At 42.4% G+C, this 25,656-nt stretch overlaps 1 protein-coding gene across 1 annotated transcript in view; it reads left to right on the top strand.

Moving 5' to 3' along the window:
• The window catches only part of NNT (nicotinamide nucleotide transhydrogenase), a 58,124-nt gene that overhangs the window by 3,210 nt on the left and 29,258 nt on the right, over positions 1-25,656 (top strand). The window contains exons 3-11 of the mRNA XM_009899378.2: positions 5,571-5,800; positions 6,859-7,076; positions 8,507-8,594; positions 9,232-9,320; positions 16,105-16,292; positions 16,564-16,697; positions 22,167-22,358; positions 23,450-23,603; positions 24,459-24,620. Coding sequence (XP_009897680.1) covers positions 5,571-5,800; positions 6,859-7,076; positions 8,507-8,594; positions 9,232-9,320; positions 16,105-16,292; positions 16,564-16,697; positions 22,167-22,358; positions 23,450-23,603; positions 24,459-24,620 — 1,455 coding nt within the window. The remainder of the gene's footprint in view (positions 1-5,570; positions 5,801-6,858; positions 7,077-8,506; positions 8,595-9,231; positions 9,321-16,104; positions 16,293-16,563; positions 16,698-22,166; positions 22,359-23,449; positions 23,604-24,458; positions 24,621-25,656) is intronic.

The raw sequence follows: 25,656 nt of genomic DNA on the forward strand, positions 1-25,656 counted from the left end.
GAGTAAGTTTTCAGGAAGGACTGGTGCCACAGTAATTCTTCTTAAGCCTGTAGTTATTAGTTCCATTCTGTGAGATTATCTTTCATTTAGTCTGGGATATGTCATATACAGAATAATAGCTTCTTGAGGAGTAAAGAGATTTGGAGTCAGTTAAAAAGCAAACATGTAGGGTGGATTCATTTAATATTGCTATTTATTTTTGCTTCTATTTACTTCATTAGTTAGGAACATAGGTATTTTCATACAGGAGTAAACAAGTACTCCTGTAACCTCTATCAAATAGTTGCTGACACCTGATGCAAACCTTTGCCAGTTCCTGGGAAAGGTGTTTATGGAGTGACTGACTCGGAGGTTTCCAGTATATTTCCAGATTGTTTTGAGTTATAGCTCTGTGACTTTCACCTCTCTCTGCCTTGTGAATTTTAAAGTCGTTCTTACATCTTCTTTATGATTGCCTGGTTTTTTTTGTTTGTTTGTTTGTTTGTTTGTTTTTCCCCTAAGTCTTGCAGAACTTTTAGACCTTATAACAGTTTGTCGTCAATTCTCTAGATAAGCTGTACTTTATAAACCATAGGCATTCTCCTTCAGTTTCCTTGGGGTTTTCATATGTCCTTGCTTGTATAAGAAGAGAGATTAGGTGTTTGTTTAATATTCTATACTGTTCTTTTTTTTTTTTTATCTTTTTGCCAACATCATATTGCTGTTCTTCGGAATATGTCCTCTTCTTCAGAACAGGTGAGATGGTTTGTTTAAAGCTGATATTTGAATAACTTAGAAATCAGGTAGATTCCTATCCACAAACATGTGGCATGTAGTCAAAACTTGCCCTTTCGCTTTTCTCTAAGTCAGTTTCTAACTTAATTTTTTGATACTCTTCTGCTACAGACTACTTCTTGAAGTCAGGGAGATAAAAGCCTTTTTAAATTTCTTTATATTTTTTCTTGGTAGTTTTAACTTAGGATCTTCTTTAAACACTCAGTTTATAGATGGAAGTTAATGGAGAAAATTGCTTTTATAGTTGTTTTTAATCACTTTATTTCTGAAGCCCGGAGATCTGTGCTGCCTAGTTACTTTGTTTATTTGACGTTTGAGACTGTGCTTTGAGTATGTCCTTACTATACCATTGAGAATAAGTTAAGGGTATGAGAAAGAGTAGCTTCTTAATAGTGTTTCTCAATTCTGATTTATACACATTCCATAAAAAAAAAAAAAATCTAAGGCCTGTGAAATTTCATTATTCTACTTTTGATAGTGGTGAAATCCTTTTTGTGTTGATTCTTTGTATCAAAAAAAGATACTGTCTATCTCCATCCCAGTGAACAATACATTCAAAATCTCCGGGTGACTCAAAATGTGCTCAAGGTATGTGTATTTTGGTCTGTTTTTGGAAAATGTTCTTTATGTCATAAAGCAGTAAGTTACTTACAGAAATGTGCAGTTTTTAAAGATGTTTTCTGTCTTAGTGGCTTAGAAAGACAACTTGGAAGCTTCATGCATGCAGTTTTAAACCCACAACAATGATAGCAAATGTGCTTTCTCAAAAATAAAATCTACATCAAAGTCCTAAGTTTTTAATTACAAGTTTTCACATTTCAGAACTAGTGACTTCAACAAAATTGCAGAGTTGAACACCCCAAATCTACGTTGACAATACAATGTCCTATAAATAGAGTATTTATCATACTCTGTCCTGAAGTTTTAACATAGCTCTTTGCTTCACAGTTGTAGATTTGGCTCTGTTTTGGTGCTGAATGATGTGGTAGCTCAGGGTAGTCTGCTTGAAAAATGTCCTATAGCTGCTTTAGCTAGAGGCTGGCAAACTGGCATGTGTTTGCTTCTGTATTCACTTGCTTCTGTATGCACTGGTTGCTGAAGTGCTGTGGCCTAGGAGTAGTTGACCTCTAGATGAACATCCCAACCATGTTAGATATTATTAGTATTTACTCATTAGTGAAATATGTATTATCCTTAGCATCTATCAACAGCTAACAAAATATATGTACTTATTAGTGAAAAATGTAACTTAGGCAGAATATAATTGGTGAGGATGAAATGTCATGAGAATGTATTCAACTTTCCTTACTTGGAAGCAGGCTGTTAAGGCCTTGCAGTTAGATGTCCAGCCTCGTGTGGAGGTGTGTGGTCAAAGCCAAATGGATAAAAACACAGCCTTGGTTTCTTCCTGGGCCCTGGCCAGGCTCCAGGAAAATCTAAGAAGAGGTTTCTGCATTTAGAATTGTGTAAACGTGTTTATTCAGCAATATAAAAAACTGGACCCTCTTGCAGCGATTTTGGAAGCCTCACCTACAAGTGGACACACTGTGTAGGACCTCCCAGTTGCTGGGAAAGGTTCTCCAAATCATCGCTTCAACTGGGGCTCCCCCAGTGGTTTGGGATCTGGATGATGGTAAAGTACTGGGGCAATTGGTGATGTATCTTTCTTAATCATTAACCTTATGTAGTAATGATTAGGTGAATTACCTTGATATATGTTACCTTTGCTGTATTATTATTATTTTGCTTGTTGTTTCACTGCTCTATGCTTAAGTAAAAGATAAGTTTACTTTAACTTGTCTGTGTTCCTCATACTAACCCCATCAATTAGCAATACATAAACTGGTGTCACAGACAGGATTCAGAAGCTAAATGTATCGTGTGAAGGTTAGGATTTGTGCTTAAGCAGAGATAAAACTTGATGGTTTTGTAGAGAAACCTCTTGATGTTTAGCAGAGGTAGAATTTCTTAGAAAATTCTGATCAAGAGCTTTTCTGTGTTTCTAATTCTAAGCCCACTGTTCAGCAGTACAGTTGCTAGAAATTTTTAGTGGAACAGGAGAAAAGATGAGAGACAATTGAGACTTGCTGAATGTTTATCTTTTGCTTTGATCTCCCAAAGCATTGGAAGGCATAGTCCTCAGTATTGGTCTCTGATCATTGTGCTTACTGAGTAAGGTACAAATACTTCCCATCTGAAAAAGTTTTACTTATTTTCATTACATCCAATATGTAACACTGTGAAAGGAAGAAATGACGAAAACACATTTGACATGCAGCAAATTCGTATTCCCGTTGCATCCCTCCTAGCCATTTACCTTTTTTACTCTGGTACCTTTCACAGAAACAAGTGAACAAAAATAAAGCAGAAGTGTCACTTGTCTGTTTGGTTTTGTTTTTTTAAACTTTTATTTTATTTTATTTTGCTTGAAAAAAAAGTAGAAGCTGTAGTTAAGTGCTTGTATGCCTTTACATTTGTGGTCATCCTTCTATGCTAGAATTTATTTCTTCCTCTGCCTCTGTGTGCTGCAAAAACTATAAAAAGGAGAAATGGAAGGTAGCATTCCAGTTCTTATTTTGTCTGTGCTTCTTGAAAACTTTTGCATTCTGTCCTAGAGCTACTTTCTTTCTAAAATTATGATTGGTATCTGTTACTCTAACAAATTTTGATCTTCAGGTTTTCATTTCTGGTTCTAAAAGACAAGAGAGCTCATTTCCACTGAGCTGATACAGTGAAAATCCAAAGCAGGACTTTGCTATCTAGTAATTAGGAGAAGAGATGAGGAGAAAATTCTCTTGAAATGACAAGGGTAATTTGTATGAGTGACAGCAACAGTTACTTTAGCTTTCAAGTGGTTAGTGCTGTTGTGATAGGGATGCTCTGAGCTGCATGGTGATGCTTAGATGTTGTGCATATTGATGAAGCAGATATTTGCAAAACTTATTACCTTTGTGGATCTGTTGTTTAAGACATGCACGCTCGCTCCTGTTACGATTTTATGTTCCCTTAAAGCATGTTTTTTTGATTTTGGTCATGTAAGCTAAAGAATGTAGAATGTTCTCCAGCATGCAAAATATCAAAACAATTGTGTCTTCAAAGTATTTGTTACCATTTAATTAGTTTAATTTCAAAGAGAAAGCTAAAATAAATTTTAAAAAGCTAAAAAATAATTGGAAGTAATGCACTTCTTGATCTGGTGGTCTTTCATTCTGTTTTCCTGTTGGATGTGTTCAATCAGATTTTTTAATGGTGTAGGAGGCTGATACAGGTAGATATTCAAGTACTGATTCTTAGCAACTCTTCTATTTTCAGAACATAAGTTGAAAGTGTCTTGAAAATGGCTAATCTAAAACTTACTCACATGTTCAACTTCAAGCACCTTATCATCCCAGTTTTAATCTGTAGATGGATTTGGATTTAAAAATACCAAAATGATTTAGTTCCTCAAAGCTCTTGTAGTGTGGCATGTATTTTCTTGTTTGTTTTCTTGTTTTGCTTTTATCTATCTTAAAAACAAACAGGAAAAAATGTTGCAAGGAGGCATTACTAGTCTATTGTAGCACAATACCTCTTATTGGTGGCCAAATTAAAAGCAGATTTGTAGTTTTAAGATGCATTTCCCCCCTCCTCCTCCCTCTTTTTTTTTTGTTTGGATTTTTTGTTTGGTTTGTTTTGTTTGTGTGGTGTGGGGTTTTTGTTTTGTTTGTTTCCCCCTTCCCCCCCTTTGGTTTTTTAAAATGTTTGTTGTTGCTTGATCTTTAATATGAGTGCCTGCTTAGGCTGCTCAGGTTACATTTCATTAAAATGTCATATAAGTGTCTTGTGCATAAATGACACAATCCAGGTTTAAATTCTGGATAGACATCAGTGAAAACTGGTTCAGAACTGTGCTTGGGATGTGGAATGCATGCTGTCTTGTGTAATTGAAGCAATGTGATGGTTTTATAGAGACTTGTTCTGCATGAGTGTATGTGTTGATAAATAGTGTATTTAAATACTGATTGGATCTGAGAAGTTTAACCCTCAGATAGTAGATGGGAAGCCTGCAAATTGTACATGAACAAAGTTCAGTGTTAGCAGTTTGAAATCTTAATCTAAAATTGCTAAGTTGCAGCTTTGGCAACTTCCTTGGTAGAGATCTGAGTAAGTTAAGACAAGGAGATAACATTTAAGGAAAGTATAATTAAAAAGCTGCTAGACAGATACTCTGTTCTTGTTCCATTACTCTTGAATTCACTTTTTTAGTTTCTGTAGCAACTCAAGAGTTCCTTAATCGATGTAGTTGTGTCTTTCAGTAGAATTTGTGATAATGTGAGTTACATTAATTAGTAGTCCTCTGAGACAACTGCAATTTGATAGACATTAAAAATGTGTTCGATTCAAATGCAGTTAGTTTTCTTCACAAAAAAGTTCAAGTGGCTACAGAAGTATTTAAATTATTCTTAACCCAGGTAGAATATATTATCACTGCAACACTATATATTGTGTAGATCAGAATGCCAGTTACGCAGTTGGAATTGGTTAAATCCAGGTGGGTATGAACTGCATCAAATACTTGTTACTGCTTGTGTGGCTGATTGTGCTGACCTGCTGGTTCATCAAAGAACTGTGATTTCTAGCAAGATGGTGGAATTTAAGGAAATGTAAACTGTACTGCTGGAACATACTCTGCTTTCTCTTCCCCTTAGGAGGGAGAATTGCTAAGTGTCTGCATGTGTCTATACAACACTGAGAAGTGCCATTAATTCATTAATGTTTAGTGCAACTAATAATGTTTTTATCTGCCATTCTTACAGGAATTCCTTATAAACAGCTGACTGTAGGTGTCCCAAAGGAGATATTTGAGAATGAGAAAAGAGTGGCTCTATCACCTGCTGGGGTTCAAGCCTTGGTTAAGCAAGGCTTCAATGTTGTGGTTGAATCTGGTGCTGGCGAACCTTCTAAATTTTCTGATGACCATTACAGAGAAGTTGGAGCAAAGATCCAGGGGACCAAGGAAGTTCTGGCTTCTGATTTGATTGTCAAAGTAATTGCTTTATTAATATATTCCCTATGACATTCTTTTTGGAAAAACATGTAGGTCAATTATTTTCTGATAGTATGTTGAAATTTCAGTGAGTAAGTTCCTTTAATACTTTACATTGTACTTAGTGATTCACCTTTTTACAAATTTCTTATATTTCTTATAATTTCTTACCAAGTTTTTAACTGTCTTGGAGGAGTTGGGTTTTCTTGACTAGTCCCAGACTCTAAGCAGATGAGATCTCTGCTCTAGGAAACTTCTGTTTTGAAGTTAGTAAGTAACTGAAGTTACACTCTCTGGAGCTCCTTGGGATTTTGAAGACTCAAATTTCTTAACTCTTTTCAGTCAGGTGTCTAACAGTTCCATGGTGAAAGTGGGTTTCAAAAGTATTTGTAAATAGGTGAGTTATAGCTGCTCTGGGAAGACTGCTGAAAGTGAAGTTGCTTGACAGGTGTCAGGTTGTGCAGAGTCTTGAAGGAAAAAATAAAAAGACTTTAAACTTGATACTGAGGCTTCCTTGAACTGCTCCATTTGAGGTTATTCTGTTGGGACTGAACATAGGATTTCTGTGAGCTAGTTTGTGCACAACTGTGTTAAATATGTTTCTTTCTGAGAAAAGTGAAAAACTTGAAGTGAATATGGAGCAAGATGAGTATCTACTGGACTTAATGCTTGAAATTCCCTATACATAATGGTGCATTGCAACCTAATTAGTGATTTGTAGCCTGTAGAGCTTAATTGGCACCTCTGTTCAGTAATCATTTTGCTTAAAAATGGTGAGGTTTGCTGCATATGTCTGTCATAGAAGTTAGTAACTGCTAGTGAGAAGCCAGCAGATCTTTCTGAAGATGTGTGCTGTTATTGCCCTGTTACCAATTCCCCTACAGCTCATTTTGTGGTTAAGTGTAGTTACTCAGTTCAGTTGTGCAAACAGCCCTTTGGTACATTTCCTTGTGTACTTTGTGGAATGGGATGGGCCAGCTGCAAGCTGGGAGAAAAGAAGTGGAGTATGTTCTGATTTATTTCCTCTGATTAATTTGGAAACTTCTCTCTTTTCTCAGGTGAGGGCTCCTATGTATAACTCAGCTTTAGGTGTACATGAAGCAGATCTTTTTAAGAATGCGGCTACTCTGATAAGTTTTATCTACCCAGCACAAAATCCAGACCTCCTGAAAAAACTTGCAGAAAAAAACACTACTGTCTTGGCTATGGATCAGGTTCCACGGGTCACCATTGCTCAGGGATATGATGCACTTAGCTCCATGGCCAACATTGCTGGGTATGAGTTTAACTTTTTTTCTTTTTTTTTCCCCCAACATGAGTAAGTATAGCTGGGTTAAAAGCTGTGTGGTTTGATATTAGGTATATCTGAAACAATTCTGCATCTCCATTTTCATACAGCTGGTTCAACCAGGATGATGCTGTTGTAGTTGCCAAACAAGTTTCTTACAGTCAGTTTTCCGGCAGATCAGAGCAAGGCTTTAGGGAGAAAAAACAACCAACAAACCTAAACCTGAACCTGAAGGCAGTTCTAATTCCTGGACTGCTTTCTCTAGTACCTTTTGGAAATGAGCCAGATCAAAGCAGGCTTAACGATGTCCTTAGGACAGCTTGAGCGCAGATTGTCTGTCAAGGGGATCAGATGCTATTTGAGAGCTAACTAACCCAGACAGAAAGAATGCAATTGCCATGGCAGATGTAAGCAAAAGATCAAATGTTCTTAGACATCTTCATGCTTTATGACTGTTTTTGTAGGTATTGTAATGAATGGAAACGCTGTGGTCATCAAGCTGACTTCTATTATTAGGTTCTTTTTTAAAAATAGCTTTGACTTTCAGGTGATATCTGTGAGACATTATAGGCTTTGGAGAAGGGTGCCAGATTTTGTGGACAGCAGCAGTATATATCTGCATACATATTTGGTTATGTTTCTGTGTTTTAATTCTGTGCATTTTTCTAAAATACAGACATTCATGATTTATTTAAAAGTATGAGATCAACAAGCCATATTCCAAATTGGATCTACTTCTATGGCATAAAAAGCTCCATGTTTCCCTGATAAAGATAGGGAAGAGAGTGGAATGGCACTGCTGAACTACACCACTGTTAGCAAAAATGCAAGACAATGTCTGCTGTTGTTAAGAAAAGACATGGTCACATATTAATCTGCATTTTCAGATAGCATTACTGATAAGTGTCCAGCCAGCCGTTCTTGGATGGTTACAAGGCAAATGAGGCAGAAGAAGTAGCAAGGTTAGGCTATTTGTCCAAAGTCATATAGATCTGCAGTTAGGGTCAGAGTATCTTTTTTGAATGTGTGCTTGCTTGTTTAAGTGGTCTTACTCTAGTTTTGGTAGTTGCTTGTTCATGTTTCCTTCCCTAACAAGCCTCAGGTTACAGCCTTTTAAAGCAGCTTCAAAGGTCACAGAGTTAACTTTTTTGCATTTTTTTTGGTCAGGTTATGTTTTTATTGTTCAGGGAAAGTTTTATTTGAAAGAGTTAATAGTAGTGGACATGCAGTATGTTGCAGTCTGAAAATGCATTCCATGATTTAGAGAAGCAGAAAAAAAAAAAGTATGAACAAACTGTTAAGCTCAGTAGTAAAATATTAAACTTGCTTTATCTTGTGCATGCTATGGTCAGATGTTCAGGAATGTAATTGTACTGAGCCTAGGAAAATACTGATAAGTGTTCATCTTTAATTGACAGTTACAAGGCTGTAGTACTGGCAGCAAATCACTTTGGTCGATTTTTCACGGGTCAGATCACAGCTGCTGGTAAAGTTCCTCCTGCAAAGGTAAGTGCAATTAAACAGTCACTGGCAGAAGAATATGCAAGTTCTTGAGCACAGCTAACCACTGCTGAAACTGCCCTAAAAGGACTTTTGCCTGCCTTGGGGCTAGTTTTAGAGACTTCAGGAATCCCTGCAGTTATTCCCATACTAATTTTTGTTCATTACCTGTAGTGTAATTTTTTTCCCTTGAAATAATAGGATAATTTGAGTTTTCTGTAAGTTTGCTTACTTCTAAATAACAGACTGGCTATACTTGGATGGATATTTTTCCATATGGGCAAATGCAAGGAAAGGATCTCTTAATTAGAATTGCAAGTGAATTCGCTTTGAAAGAAATGAAAGTAGGATTAGGAAAGGGAAAATAAAGATGGTAAATTAAGGAGAAAACCTGTACTTATATAAACTGTCAGCTGCAGTTGAGCTGGCTGTCATGTAAGTGAAGCTAGGAGTTACATCTTTTAAACTGTTAGATTTACTGTACAGCTTCACCAGAGTTTGGGTTCAGTGTGTTAAGGTAACTTTTAAAAATTGCTGCTTAGTAAGATGTGTCTTCAGTTGTGAAAGCAGTACCATGCTGCTGCTTTTCTAACCAGCTCTAGTTTTAGTTTGTTCTTCAAGTATGATGATGGTGTCATTCTAGGTCTTGATCATTGGAGGAGGAGTTGCTGGTCTTGCTTCTGCAGGAGCCGCTAAATCGATGGGTGCAGTGGTTCGTGGATTTGATACAAGGTAAGTGTATGAAAATGGTAATGCCAATCCGAAATGATTGCAAGATACCACAGTGAATCACAGCTCCTTTCCTTATTTCTCCGTTTGTTGTATCTCAAGACAGTCCAACATTCTGAAGAGTCCTCATAATAAATATATTAATAGCAAGGGGAGGGGCAAGGACAACCTCCACTCCTTAGTGGACACAGAGGGGAATGTTGTAACAAAAGATGAGGAAAAGGCAGAGGTACTTAACACCTTCTTTGCCTCAATTTTTAGTAGCAGGACAGAATGTCTTCTGGACAGCTGGCCTGCAGAGCTGGCAAATGGAGCCAGGGAGCAGCACAGTTTCCCTCTGTTGCAGGAGGAGGAGGTTAGAGATCTCCTCAGCAGCTTGGTCCATGGGACCAGATGGGATCCATCCTAGTGTGCTGAGAGGGCTGGCAGATGAGCTGGCCAGCCACTCTCCATCATTTTTCAGCGGTCCTGGCTCACTGGAGAGGTCCTGGAAGACTGGAAGCTGGCCAACGTGGTGCCCATCCACAAGAAGGGCCGGTTGGATGAGCCAAGGAATTATATGCCTGTCAGCCTGACCTCAGTGCCAGGCAAGATTATGGAACAGGTCACCTTGAGTGCAATCACACAGCACTTACAGGATGGCTAAGGGATCAGACCCAGCCAGCATGGATTTAGAAAGGGCAGGTCCTGCCTGACCAACCTGATCTCCTTCTATGATCAGGTGACCCGCCTGGTGGATGTGGGGAGGCCTGTGGTTTTAGTCTGCCTGGACTTCAGCAAGGCCTTTGACACTGTCCCCCACAGCAAACTCTTAGCCAAGCTATCAGCCCATGGCTTGGACAGGAACACACTTTGTTGGGTTAGGAACTGGCTGGAGGGCCGAGCCCAGAGAGTGGTGGTGAATGGTGCCACATCCAGCTGGCAGCCAGTCACTAGTGGTGTGCCCCAAGGATCAATGCTGGGCCCCATGCTCTTTAACATCTTTATTGATGATCTGGATGAGGGGATTGAGTCCATCATCAGTAAATTTGCTGATGACACCAAGCTGGAGGCAGGAGCTGATCTGCTGGAGAGTGGAGAGGCTCTGCAGAGGGACCTGGACAGGCTGGGCAGATGGGCAGAGTCCAACGGCATGAGATTGAACACATCCAAGTGCCGGGTTCTGCACATTGGCCACAGCAACCCCGTGCAGTGCTACAGGCTGGGGTCAGAGTGGCTGGAGAGCAGCCAGGCAGAGAGGGACCAGGGAGTACTGGTTGATGGTAGGCTGAACATGAGCCTGCAGTGTGCCCAGGCAGCCAAGAGGGCCAATGGCATCCTGGCCTGCATCAGGAACAGTGTGGCCAGCAGGAGCAGGGAGGTCATTCTGCCCCTGTACACTGCACTGGTTAGGCCACATCTTGAGTCCCATGTCCAGTTCTGGGTCTCTCAGTTTAGGAAGGAGGTTGACTTGCTGGAACGTGTCCAGAGAAGAGCAACAAAGTTGGTGGGTGGTTTGGAACACGAGCCCTATGAGGAGAGGCTGAGGGAGCTGGGATTGCTTAGCCTGGAGAAGAGGAGACTCGGGGGTGACCTTATTGCCCTCTAAAACTACCTTAAGGGAGGTTGTAGACAGGTGGAGGTTGGTCTCTGACATGATTAAGAGATGGGGCTCAGCCTGATTCAGGCCAGGTGTCCACTTTGTTATGCAAAATCTTTTCTTTATAAAAGCTAACACAACACAGAAGCAGTTTGTGATTGGCTACAGAAAATGCATCACATGGGTACCTATGTCTTATCAGGATTTTATCAGACATCAAAGTAAAATGAAGAGACCAGGGACTCTGTTATAACAATCTGATATGTGTGAAGTCTTATACTTTCAGGTCATAATAAGCTTTCATAATCAGGTATCTGCACTCCTCTAACTACACTGCTGCACCGTGTTCCCACAGTTCACAAGCCATCAAGGCTAAGAGTCTCCTCTTATCAGTCTAGCAGTGTTTGGAGCTCAGCTTTCCAAGTTTTAACTCTTCAGATATCTTCTTGCAGGCAGCCAGCACTAGAACAAGAGGACACAGTCTCAGGCTGCACCAGGGGAAGTTTAGGCTGGAGGTTAGGAAGAAGTTCTATACAGAGAGAGTGATTGCCAATTGGCATGGGCTGCCCAGGGAGGTGGTGGGGTCACCATCATTGGAGGTGTTCAGGGGGAGACTTGATGGGGTGCTTGGTGCCATGGGTTAGTTGTTTAGGTGGTGTTGGATTGGTTGATGGGTTGGACGCAATGATCTTGAAGGTCTCTTCCAACTTGGTCTGGTCTATTCTATTCTATTCTAATTAAATCACTCAGAACTATATGGCTGAAAAATTACTGCTTTGTGAAAATTAGAAAGTTATGGCTTTCATCCAGAATTTCATGTCTGTGTTCTTGGGGACACAGGAAAATTACTTAAATAATCTTTACGCCCTCATTTATAGCTTTCTTTGATCCGGTTTCATAGCTGCGTACTCATTCACCTCTACTCTCCTGATCCCAGAATGTCCATCTAGGAGTTCTTTGGCAAGGCACTTCTTTTGATCTGCAATGGAGAGAAAGAATTTGAGTCATTTTACTTGCATAACTCAAGATGAAGAAACAGATACTGCAGCTGAAGATGCTTTAAATGCTGCTTTCTGCAGGTCTCTTATGTTCATAAGGATTGTTTTTGAAGAACAAAAGCACACCTTATGTGGAAGAATAAAAATTAATATCTCTCCAGATTTATGATGTGCAGTATAAAACCCCTTCACTCTGGTTTGTTAGAATTCTGTAAGTGCCTTAAACAGGAAAGAGTTTATTCTTTGTAAAAGCATGGTCAAAATCTGTCTAGAATGTTAAATATTTCCTTTTTAGGCACGCTGTACACTTTTACCATGGTGTACAATAATGTTTGCATTAAGTCTTCTGCATGTTGCAAATGTTCATCTTACACTGAAATTTAGTTTCATTGTTTACTATGATACCATGTGATGCAAAACCAGTCATGGACTTACAGGATAACTGAAAAATCCTTGCATCCCAAAACAGCATCCTGGCCCACCAACCACCCCAAATCCCTGTTTTCCTTATGAAAATAAGATTTTTTTTACTGTTCCTCATTTCACAAATTAAAGACAGACACAGGCTGTGTACTTACTGCATTAGGCATCTCGGACATCTAAATTCGGGCTGTAGGTTTATCTGGTCACAACAGGAGAAATATATGACCAGAGCTATCAACAGTTAAGCTCCCAGCTTTGAGACTTTTCTCTGAGCTACTCTGCTGACTTTTTAGGAAGCTCTAGTTTGCCTTCTTTCCTTACCCAAGTATATTAATTAGGGAGCTAAAGTTAGAGATGCAGTTGATTATTTCACTAAATGCAGAAAGTTGAGAACCTTAGTTGTGGTCTCTTAATTCTAAAATGAGATTTATACATAAATACATAGAATAAACCAGGTTGGAAGAGACCTTCAAGATCATCGCGTCCAACCCATCAACCAATCCAACACCGCCCAAACAACTAACCCACAGCACCAAGCACCCTGTCAAGTCTTCTCCTAAAAACCTCCAGTGATGGCGACTCCACCACCTCCCCAGGCAGCCCATTCCAATGTGCAATCACTCTTTCTGTACAGAACTTTTTTCTAACATCCAGCCTGAACCTCCCCTGGCGCAGCCTGAGATTGTGTCCTCTTGTTCTGGTACTGCTTGCCTGGGAGAAGAGACCAACATCCGACTGTCTACAACCTCCCTTCAGGTAGTTGTAGAGAGTAATAAGGTCACCCCTGAGTCTCCTCTTCTCCAGGCTAAGCAACCCCAGCTCCCTCAGCCTCTCCTCGTAGGGCTTGTGTTCCAAACCCCTCACCAACTTTATTTCCCTTCTCTGGACACATTCCAGCAAGACAACATCCTTCTTAAACTGAGGGGCCCAGAAGTGGACACAGTACTCAAGTGTGGCCTCACCAGTGCAGTGTACAGGGGCAGAATGACCTCCCTGCTCCTGCTTGCCACACTGTTCCTGATGCAGGCCAGGATGCCATTGGCCCTCTTAGCTGCCTGGGCACACTGCAGGCTCATGTTCAGTCTACCGTCGACTAGCACCCCCAGGTCCCTCTCAGCCTGACTGCTCTCCAGCCACTCTGACCCCAGCCTGTAGCTCTGCATGGGGTTGCTGTGGCCAATGTGCAGAACCCGGCACTTGGATGTGTTCAATCTCATGCTGTTGGACTCTGCCCATCTGCCCAGCCTGTCGAGGTCCCTCTGCAGAGCCTCTCCACCCTCCAGCAGATCAACTCCTGCCCCCAGCTTGGTGTCATCAGCAAATTTACTGATGATGGACTTGATGCCCTCGTCCAGATCATCAATAAAGATGTTAAAGAGCATGGGGCCCAGCACTGATCCCTGGGGCACACCACTGGTGACTGGCTGCCAGCTGGATGTGGCACCATTCACCACCACTCTCTGGGCTCGGCCCTCCAGCCAGTTCCTAACCCATCTCAGTGTGCTCCCATCCAAGCCATGGGCTGACAGCTTGGCCAGGAGTTTGCTATGGGGAACGGTGTCAAAGGCCTTGCTGAGGTCCAGGTAGACTACATCCACAGGCCTCCCCACATCCGCCAGGCGGGTCACCTGATCATAGAAGGAGATCAGGTTGGTCAGGCAGGACCTGCCCTTCCTAAACCCATGCTGGCTGGGCCTGATCCCTTGGCCATCCTCTAAGTGTTGTGTGATTGCACTCAGGATGACCTGCTCCATAATCTTTCCTGGCACTGAGGTCAGGCTGACAGGCCTGGAATTCCCTGGCTCATCCAACCGGCCCTTCTTGTGGATGGGTACCACGTTGGCCAGCTTCCAGTCATCTGGGATCTCTCCAGTGAGCCAGGACTGATGAAAAATAATGGAGAGTGGCTTGGCCAGCTCATCTGCCAGCTCTCTCAGCACCCTCGGATGGATCCCATCTGGTCCCATGGACTTGTGGGGGTCTAAGCTGCTGAGGAGAGCTCCTATCACTTGCTCATGGAACACAGGGAAACCATGCAGCTCCCTGGCTCCCTCTGCCAGCTCTGCAGGCCAGCTGTCTGGTAGACGTTCTTTCCAGCTAGTAAAAACTGAGGTAAAGAAGGTGTTAAGTACCTCTGCCTTTTCCTCATCCTGTGTTACAACATTTCCTTCCATGTCAACCAAGGAGTGGAGGTTGTCCCTGCCCTTCCTCTTGCTATTAATATATTTATAGAAGGACTTTTTGTTGTCCTTCACATCAGAGGCCAGTTTAAGTTCCAAATGTGCTTTTGCCTCCCTAATTTTCCTCCTACATGCCCTAGCAACCTCTTTAAACATTCCATGGGTTGCCTCACCTTTCTTCCAAAGATGATACACCCTCTTTTTTTCCCTTAGTTCAATTAAAAGTTCATTACACAGCCAGGCTGGCCGTCTGCCCCGGCGGCTCCTCTTCCGGCACACTGGCACAGCCTGCTCCTGAGCCTTCATCAGCTCTTTCTTGAAGCAGGTCCAGCCCTCCTGGACCCCTTTATTTTTAAGGGCTTTCTCCCAAGGAACCCTCTGAATTATTTCCTTGAGCAACCTGAAGTCCGCCCTCCGGAAGTCCAGGGTGGAGGTCTTCTTGCTGCCCCTCTTAGTTTGACCAAATACCGAAAATTCAATTATTTCATGGTCACTGGCCCCTAAACAGCCTCCGACCACCACATCACCCACCAGCTCTTCCCTGCTGGTGAAGAGGCGGTCAAGCATAGCCTTGCCCCTGGTAGGCTCACGCAGCACCTGGGATAAGAAGCTGTCCTCCATGCAGTCTAAGAACCTCCTAGACTGCCTCCTCTCTGCTGTGTTGAGATCCCAGCAGATGTCAGGCAGGTTGAAGTCACCCATGAGGACAAGGTCAGGAGATCTTGAGACAGCCTTAAGCTGTCTATAGAATGCTTCGTCGACATCATCCTCCTGGTTGGGTGGTCTACAACAGACTCCAACCAGGATGTCTGCCCTACCGGTCTTCCCTCTAATTCTTGCCCACAAGCATTCAACCTGATTGTCCCTAATCTCTAGCTCAATGGCATCTAGTGCCTCCCTGATGTACATGGCCACCCCTCCACCCCTTCTTCCTTGTCTATCTCTCCTGAAAAGCCTGTAGCCATCAATTGCAGCACTCCAGTCATGTGAGCTATCCCACCACGTCTCCGTGATGGCAACTACGTCATAACTTTCCTGCTGCAAGAAGGCTTCCAGCTCCTCTTGTTTGTTTCCCATGCTTCGTGCATTAGTGTACATGCACCTCAGCTGGGCTGCTGGTTTGGCCTCTGACCCTAGCTTACTGCCCCCAGACTCTTGCCTGAGGGGACTAGTTTCAGCCCCTCCCCCCTTCGAAACTAGTTTAAAGCCCTGTCGATGAGAGCTGCCAGTTCCCTCCCCAGAATCTTTTTACCTTTGGGGGACAGGCCATTCTCATATACTGTGACCTTTCCCCTTCTTTGGGACAGATGTACTCCATCTGTTGCCAGGTGGCCTGGTGCAGTAGAAATTTTACCAAGATCAAAAAACCCAAAATTCTTTTGTCTGCACCAGCCTCTAAGCCACTTGTTGATTATGGCTGCTGTCCTGTTCCTTGTGGTATTCCCTCCTGCAACTAAGGGTATTGAGGAAAAAATTATTTGAGCACCTGACCCCTCAACCAGATCACCCAGGGATCTCTTGTCTGAAGACTGCTACTAAAAAGACAGAAAAGTCGTGGTGGATTTTTAATAGAAGCTGTTTCATCCCTTGCAATTTTCTTTTCCTAGAGCTGCAGCTTTGGAACAGTTCAAGTCTCTTGGTGCTGAGCCTTTGGAAGTAGACATAAAGGAATCTGGAGAGGGACAAGGTGGTTATGCTAAAGAAATGTCCAAAGAATTTATTGAAGCTGAAATGAAACTCTTTGCTAAACAGTGCCAAGATGTTGATATTATCATCACTACAGCACTTATTCCAGGTATGTTTTTATGTGCAAGATAAGAATTTTTGTTTATCTTGTGTAAGCTGTCATGTTTTCGGTACAGTAACCATTCATACCCTTTATTATGTGCCTGGCAGCAAGATGTAGTATCTCTTCTGTCCGCTTGTACCTTTACATTTCATCCTAAGGTACCAATTACTTGAAAATTTTCCTTACAAAAGTAAGGTTAGAGAGATCTCTCATCTCCTGATCTCTACCAATAAAAAGCTGTATTTTGTGCTTAACAAACTATGCCTTGTCTTACCAGGCAAAAAAGCTCCTGTCTTGTTTAAGAAAGATATGATAGAATCAATGAAAGAAGGTTCAGTTGTTGTGGATTTAGCTGCAGAAGCAGGGGGAAACATTGAAACTACAAAGCCTGGAGAGCTGTATGTTCATAAGGTAAGCATTTTAATCTGCAGATTGTTCTCATTTTACGTGAAGTCACATTGTTTTGTAAACTGTATGCTGAAAATGAGTAGCTGATTTTTGCTGTTTGGGTTTCAGCAGTCCTTTAGGCATGAAGGCAGCAAGATGATGGAACAGGTCATCTTGAGTGCAATCACACAGCACTTACAGGATGGCCAAGGGATCAGGCCCAGCCAGCATGGAATTAGGAAGGGCAGGTCCTGCCTGACCACCCTGATCTTCTATAACCAGGTGACTCACCTGGTGGATATGGGGGAGGATTTATTCTACCTGGACTTCAGCAAGGCCTTTAACACCGTCCCCCACAGCAAACTCCTGGCCAGGCTGTCAGCCCATGGCTTGGACAGCAGCACTCTGCACTGGGTTAGGAACCGGCCGGAGCACCGAGCCCAGAGAGTGGTGGTCAATGGTGCCACATGCAGCTGGCAGCAAGTCACTAGTGGTGTCCCCCAGGGATCAGTGCTGGGCCCTGTCCTGTTCAATATCTTTATTGATAATCTGGATGAGGGGATTGAGTCCATCATCAGTAAATTTGCAGATGACACCAAACTGGGGGCAGGAGTTGATCTATTTGAGGGTAGGAGACCTCTGCAGAGGGACCTTGACAGGCTGGACAGATGGGCAGAGTCCAATGGCATGAAATCTAACACATCTCAGTGCTGGGTTCTACACATTGGCCACAACAACCCCATGCAGTGCTACAGGCTGGGGTCTGAGTGGCTGGAGTGCAACCAGGCAGAAAAGGGACGTGGGGGTACTGGTTGATAGTAGGCTGAACATGATCCAGCAGTGTGCCCAGGTGGCCAAGAAGGCCAATGGCATTCTGGCCTGTATCAGGAGGAGTGTGACCAGCAGGAGCAGGGAACTCTTTGTGCTCCTGTATTCAGCACTGGTTAGGCCAGACCTTGAGTCCTGTGTCCAGTTCTGGGCCCCTCAGTTTAGGAAGGATGTTGACTTGCTGGAATGTACCCAGAGAAGGGCAACCAAGCTGGGGAGGGGTTCGGAGCACAAGCCCTATGAGGAGAGGCTGAGGGAGCTGGGGTTGCTTAGCCTGGAGAAGAGGAGGCTTAGAGGAGACCTTATTACCATCTACAACTACCTGAAGGGAAGTGTAGCCAGGTGGGGGTTGGTCTCTTCTTCCAGGCTACAGAACAAGAGGACACAGTCTCAAGCTGTGCCAGGGGAGGCTTAGGGTGGATGTTAGGAAGAAATTCTTCACAGAAGGAGTGATTGGCCATTGGAATGGGCTGGCCAGGGAGGTGGTGGAGTCACCATCACTGGAGGTGTTTAAGAAGAGACTGGATGAGGCACTTGGTGCCATGGTTTAGTTGATTAGGTGGCGTAGGGTGATAGGTTGGACTTGATGATCTCAAAAGGTCTTTTCCAACATGGTTAATTCTATTCTATTCTATTTCATCAGTAGTCATGTCTATAACAACTTGAGGTTTTAAAAAGAAATAAATACCTTTGTATGGTGTTAATCTGGTTATTTTGTGTAGAATTCTTACTATTTAGACTTCCAAGTCCAGTGTTTCATCTCTGTGGAGCTGAGGCTGTGGTTTGGTGTCTCTTTCTTGGTCTGCCTAAAGAAACAGCAGTATCAATAGCTTCTCTGACTTGTTTGTCACCTCCCACAATTGGAGGTTAACAGTCCCCATCAGAGGTGAGCTCAATGGATTCAGGGTGTCAGTATTTACTTCAGGGCAAAATCTCTGACTTCGCTCAATAGAGTTTCAGCTTCAGGAGAGTGTGGTCTTTGTATGTCTTTAGGTTCGCCAGCCTGTTCTAGAGTTCCAAGCCTCTTATAACCCAAACTAGGACTTCCAGATATTGGTTCCTTAATGTAAACAATTTTGCTCTGAAGTTCTTTGGGTTTATTCCAGTGTTCACTGGGTCAGCTAAGAGCTTGTTTTTCCACTTTTTGGTGCTATTTTGAAAAATAAAGACATAATGCTATTGTTAGGGAAGCCTGTAGAGCATACTGCTGCTATCCTTGCCATAAATATAAGTGGGACTGTGTGTCTGTATATGATAATATAAGCATTGTGTTTGGCTTTGAGGTTTTCTAGGATGTGTGATGCTGTTAAAAAACTGAAATTAGAGTATGTAGAAGAGAAGTAAGCAGATACTTTCATGAAGAGTTTATATAGATCCCTTTTAGTCAGAGGAATGTTATGTCTAAGTATAGTGTACTGGCACTGAGTGGTGGAAAAGAGCAGCAGTGCAGAACTATTAGCAGTATGCCAGAATGTTGCATGAAGAAGGTCAGAATTCCTGGAAGCAGGCACTGATCTTAGCTGTAAGTTGTCAGAGCAGTGATTTAGCATCAGCCTGCTTAAACATGAAAAGTGTATGCTAGCCTCAGCTTCCGATACCTTCCAAGAGCTCAAGAGCCTGAAGGCCAAGTATACTTATATTTATTCTTTAAGCAATTGTGGTAGGTTGAGAGAGGGCTTAGCTCTCCCTCCTCCACAAAGTAAGAAACCACAGCTAACTCAGTCGAAGAGCAAAAGCTATATATTTACAAGCATATATGGAAAGCAGGTTATATATAACACAATATATACAGGTATTTACAATATATACACAGAAATACACAGCAAAGACAAATAACACAACAAAAATCCCTCCCCGAGGGAGGGATCCCCTCCTTGGAACCCCCTCTCTCCCCCCCCACCTCCCTTTTTCCCCAAAAAGGGGTTAGAGAGAGAGAAAGGCAAGTTACTAAGGAAAAGAGTTGTTAGCAAGCTTCAAAAGCCCATGCAGGATTAGTGTTTGCTTACCTGAAGGCCAACTCCAGCAGTTCGCAGAAGCAGGCAGGGAGAACAGGCTGAAACCTCCAACTCCCCCCAACTCCCAAACCGAACTGAACTGAGGAAAAAAAAATTCCAACTGCTTCACAATCTAAAGCTACATTTTTGTTTATCAACCAATGAAATTCGTTTAGAATATCAGAATGTTTTGGTTCTAGTACCAAAAACATTAGCCAGTGTGTTCCAGCAGTGTTTGTTCTTAAAGGCACAGCCTCAAACGACCACACAATGTTAACATAATAGAATCATAGAATCAATAAGGTTGGAAAAGACCTCAGAGATCATAAGTCTAACCTGTTACCCAGCACCTTATGACTACTAAATTATGGCTTCAAGTGCCATGTCCAATCCCTTTTTGAACACCTCCATGGATGATGACTCCGCAACCTCCCTGAGTAGCACATTCCAATGGACAATAACACTTTCTGTGAAGAACTTTCTCCTCACCTCCAGCCTAAACTTCCCCTGGTGCAGCTTGACTCTGTGTCCTCTTGTTCTGGGGCCGGTTGCCTGGGAGACCAACCCCCACCTGGCTACAACCTCCCTTCAGGTAGTTGTAGACAGCAATAAGGTCTCCCCTGAGCTGCCTCTTCTGCAGGATAAACAATCACAGCTCCCTCAGCCTCTCCTCGTAGGGCTTGTGCTCAAGGTCTCTCACCAGCCTTGCTGCCCTTCTCTGGACATGTTCAAGAGTCTCAGTGTCTGGGCCACTAAGGGGCCCAGAACTGGACATAGTATTCAAGGTGCAGCCTAACCAGTTCTGAGTACAGGGGCACAATGATTTCCTTGCTCCTGCTGGCTGCACTATTTTTGATGCAGGCCAGCATGCCATTGACCTTCTTGGCCACCTGGGCACCCTGCTGCCTCCTGTTCAGCTGGCTGTCAACCCGTTCCCCTAGGTCCCTTTCTGCTTGGGTGCTCTCCAGCCACTCCGACCCCAGCCTGTCCCTGATTCCCTAAGATTTCTTATTTTTAGGTTAGGAGGTTGTATCATGCTCTGCCCAGGCTGTGCACAGGCTGCTTTTGTCCTCTTGAGAAAACCAGGACAACCTGAAGAAAGGACCCTGTAGCTCTTCAGGCTTGGAGAGGAGACTCCAGTCTTGGAAGCAAAGGGGTCACAGCCCACAGCCTTGATGTTCCTGGACTTATAGTTGTTTTCTAAATGTTAGGATATTTCCTTCACACTCTTCAGTCAACCAGAAAAGAGTCTGGAGGAAAGAAGACTGAGAGGGGATTTAATAAGTGTTTATAAATATCTGAGGGCTGGGGTTCAAGAGGGAGGGGACAGGGACAGGCTCTGCTCAAGTTGCACCCTGTGATAGGACAAGGGACAATGGATGGAAACTCCAGCACAGGAGTTTCCACCTCAACATGAGGAGGAACTTCTTCACTGTGAGGGTCACAGAGCCCTGGAACAGGCTGCCCAGAGAGGTTTTGGAGTCTCCTTCTCTGGAGATTTTGCAGCCCTGTCTGGATGTGTTTCTGTGTGACCTGTGCTGGATTCTGTGGTCCTGCTTTGGCAGAGGGATTGTACTTGATGATCTTTGGAGGTCCCTTCCAACTCCTAACATCCTGTGAGCCTGTAGCACTGCATGGGGTTATTGTGGCCAAAGTGCAGCACCCGGCACTTGGACTTGTTGTATGCCATCATGTTTGACTCTGCCCATCTGTCCAGCCTGTCAAGGTCCCTCTGGAGAGCCTCTCTACCCTCCAGCAGATCAACTCCTGCCCCCAGCTTGGTGTCATCTGCAAATTTACTGATGATGGAGTCAATGCCCTCATCCAGATCATCAATAAAGATGTTAAAGAGCATGGGGCCCAGCACTGATCCTTGGGGCACACCACTAGTGACTGGCTGCCAGCTGGATGTGGCACCATTCACCACCACTCTCTGGGCTTGGCCCTGCAGCCAGTTGCTAACCCATTGCAGTGTGCTCCCATCCAAGCCATGGGCTGTCAGCTTGGCCAGGAGTTTGCTGTGGGGGACAGTGTCAAAGGCCTTGCTGAAGTCCAGGTAGACCACATCCACAGCCCTCCCCACATCCACCAGGCGGGTCACCTGATCATAGAAGGAGATCAGGTTGGTCAGGCAGGACCTGCCCTTCCTAAATCCATGCTGGCTGGGCCTGATCCCTTGGCCATCCTGGAAGTGCTGTGTAAGTGCTGTGTAAGTACTTGCACAGCTATCTAGGTCTGAGGAAGCTCTCTTCACTCCTCTGTCATGTAGAAAGGTGTGTCTAGTGCATGCCCTCCAGAACTGAGGAAACGCCAAGCATTGGGCAGGATAATCTCTTTGTAAGAGCTTTAAGAATCTAAGTTCTGAGAGAATTGTAGGCTATGGAGAGGACAAGCTCTTGCATCAGTGCTCTTGCATCTTCCTGTCTGTGTAGGCTTGTTGCTAATAATATTTAAGATGTTGGGCTTGTTTATGTTGAAATCTCCTAAGTGTTGAGAGTAATCCTCCCCTGACTTAATAATATTAGAGCTGCAGGTAACAATTATAGGTGGGCTTAAGAACAGAAGTAAGTGAAAGAGTCTAGATAGGTGTTTCCCAAAGGATATATTGGAAGAAATGTTATTTCTTTAGAGGTTGCACTAATCCTTAATATTTTACTTATTTTTTTTTCAGGGTGTTACACACATTGGTTACACAGACTTGCCTAGCAGAATGGCTACTCAGGCCAGTACTCTGTATTCCAATAATATTATCAAACTCCTAAAGGCTATTAGTCCTGACAAAGAGAATTTCTACTTTGATCCAAAAGATGAATTTGATTATGGGACTCTCGATCATGTTATTAGAGGAACTGTAGTAATGAAAGTAAGTTAGTAAATACTTTTTATTTGTGAGTACATACTTACACATCTCTCAGTGTTGTCGCTTTACAATGCATTTAAAGATACTGCATACCAATAGACTTCAAATGTGGCTTGATGGACAGTCATATTTACATCATTCAGCTGAATATTTTTCTGTGCCTTTTCTGAAGGGGAAACTCTCAGGTTGTTTTTTTTTTGTTTTGTTTTGTTTGCTGTGTTTTTTTTGGTCATAATTAAACCTAATGTCTATTATTGACAGCATATTTGAAATATTACTATAGGACCAGAAAAACATTCTTCTTTCTATCTATCTGTTTATTTATATTGTTAAGTAGACACATTTCTGTTCTTACAAGAGTAATTTCAGAAGAAACTGGTGGAACCTGGAATATGCAGGATATTTTAAGCTCTAATAGGAAATAATAAAATGCAAACATAGGAAATAGGCCAGTATGGGCTCTCTTTCTGCAACTACTAGGAAATAATAACTTGCAGTTTAGATAAGAGGTATTAGTTTCTGTTGAGTTTTGCTGCATTATGTTGCAAACATTTTGTACAGCCTATGATATTTGCTCTGGGGTTTGCATTGACTTCAACTGTTCCAGGTTCACTGATGTGTTGTGTACAGCTCAGGTCTGACAGTTCTGTCAGTCACTCCTCCAGAGGCTGGGAGAATGGCGAGAAATGTGAGATAACGTACTTGGTATCTAGCTGAGGTCCAGACAGGCTCTGATTACCATTCAGATCTGTAGCGGATTTTGCCATTTTTGAGACCCTGTTTTATTTTGCTGAAACGTTTTCCATTTAAGGAACTTTACCTCCTTTGGTTTTGTTTCTGTTTTCAAGTCTTGTGCTGTGTTTCTGCCAGATGGTCTTGGACAGTGATACTAAATTTTATCTGGAAAATGTGTAAACCAGTGTGGTTAACTTGCTCAGGCTGTACTGACCATCCACCCTTGCAGAATTCTGGTGATGCAGAAAAGGAAGATGGTCCTGTGGCATGGTTATAGGATGTTAGCACTGATCTGAGCCACAGGATTAAGAACAGGCTCTTCTAACTCTAAAGAGATAACTGTCAGTATCTCTTGTCAGGATGGCAAGGTGATTTTCCCAGCACCTCCACCAAATAATGTTCCTCAAGGAGCACCTGTGAAGCAGAAGACTGTAGCAGAGCTGGAGGCAGAAAAAGCAGCAACTGTTACACCTTTTGCAAAAACTATGACTACAGCATCCATATACACAGCAGGTAGGCAACTTGCCAAGCTAGAGAATCAGTGTAGAATACTCCTCATACTTTTAAGTGATCACTCATCTTACTCAGTTTAATAACTCTCTGGGAGAGTGGTTCATTGGCTGGTGTATTCTAGTGCAACATCAATGTAGTGTAATAATTGCTTTTGAAAGGGAAAATACAACTTTAGAAATTTTACCAGAAATATTGACATTTCAAACAGTGCTGACTCATGCAGTGTGCATGTCTGTGTGTTTGGCTTTATTTAAATATCAGTAAAATGCTTACAATTCTGAAGGACTTCTTCTAGGAACTGTTCCCATACTTTGCAGTAGAAGCAGTTCAATGCCAATGATTTCTACAAACGTTAATGTATTGTATGATACTTTAAATGCCAAAAATCTGTTGAAGTACTAAGAATAGGACATTTGTCTTTGTAAACAAATATTGTCCCTTCTTGTCGTTTGGTATTCTTTGTGCATCAGAACCTCTGCATGAGGTAGTAAATTAATCGAGTATTCCTAATTTTAAGCCCCATTCTTCACACGCAGTCTTTGAGTCTTTCAAGTAGTATCTCAGCATGAGTGTGGCTTTTACACTTTTGTTGTAAAACCAGGAAACCTATCTTTGCTGCTTTGTGTGCATGCATAATAAAGATGTGTGTATTATACTTATTGGTGTTTTTCTATTGTAAAAGAAACAGTAGCACTAAAATAATCTTGTGGTTGACAAAGACAATCCAGCAGATCCTGAAACAAGTCCATGCACAAAACTCCCTTGTGGTTTCAGCTTAATACTGGACTCCTGTTGTACAGAGTTTAGGAAGCCGTTGAAAATTTACAGAAACGTTTTATTATTCTTTTCTTTTAGGTTTATCTGGCATGTTAGGACTAGGCATTGTAGCTCCTAATACTGCTTTCACACAAATGGTAACAACATTTGGCCTAGCTGGAATAGTGGGGTACCATACAGTATGGGGTGTGACTCCTGCTCTGCACTCTCCACTCATGTCAGTGACTAATGCTATCTCAGGTAAGTAGCTGTCACATAACTGCTCGTTTCGTATTTGATGTAGACACAGCTCCTTTTACATGAACTTTAGACAGAAGTCTGCTGATAAACCTTTTAAAATGCCAAAGAGCAGTCTGAGTTTACTTCTGTAAACAGCAAGTACTCACAAAACATTCTTTCTGTGAGTGTGTTTTTCCAAAAGAAGGGCAAATTTTTAATGTTTATAAGTAATCTTCCACTCTTACCTTGTTTGCTTTGAAATTTCTTGTACCTGGAGTGCTAGAGCCTCTCCTTTCTTAGAATCCATCTTTCCTCCCATTTCACAAAAATGTTGTTTTGAAAATACCTTGTATTTCATCTTTTCTGCATTATTTTTTGATCTCTTTGATCTGTTTTGAAAGAGCAGAAGAAAAACAAGGGAGGTTGTAGACAGACGGATGTTGGTCTCTTCTCCCAGGCAAGCAGTACCAGAACAAGAGGACACTGTCTCAGGCTGCGCCAGGGGAGGTTCAGGCTGGATGTTAGAAAAAAGTTCTATACAGAAAGAGTGATTGCACATTGGAATGGGCTGCCTGGGGAGGTGGTGGAGTCGCCATCACTGGAGGTTTTTAGGAGAAGACTTGACGGGGTGCTTGGTGCCGTGGGTTAGTTGCTTGGGCGGTGTTGGATTGGTTGATGGGTTGGACGCGATGATCTTGAAGGTCTCTTCCAACCTGGTTTATTCTATGTATTCTATGTAAGTGACCCCTAGGATTCAAAACTGGATAAATATATAAGATTTTACATAGTTGTGATTGTATGTATTTGAGAGGTCATGAGTTTGATCTACCATGACTGTTAAAAGCAAAGATTTTTATTTTTTTATCAGGCTTGTACTTGCAGTCTGTCTCTGTGCTTGAGCCACTGTACTTCAAAACTATATTTCTATACCAATTGTTTGAAAAGAAAGAATAAGTTTGTATTGCTGAGAAAGTTTATGGTAGTCTTTGTAAGGTTTTGTTGGGTCAGAATGTGAATTTACTATTATGTGTTTGACAGCTGAAAGGTAACTCAATAT

This window comes from Dryobates pubescens, chromosome Z, assembly GCF_014839835.1.
Source record: "Dryobates pubescens isolate bDryPub1 chromosome Z, bDryPub1.pri, whole genome shotgun sequence".
NCBI classification, from domain to species: Eukaryota; Metazoa; Chordata; class Aves; order Piciformes; family Picidae; genus Dryobates; species Dryobates pubescens.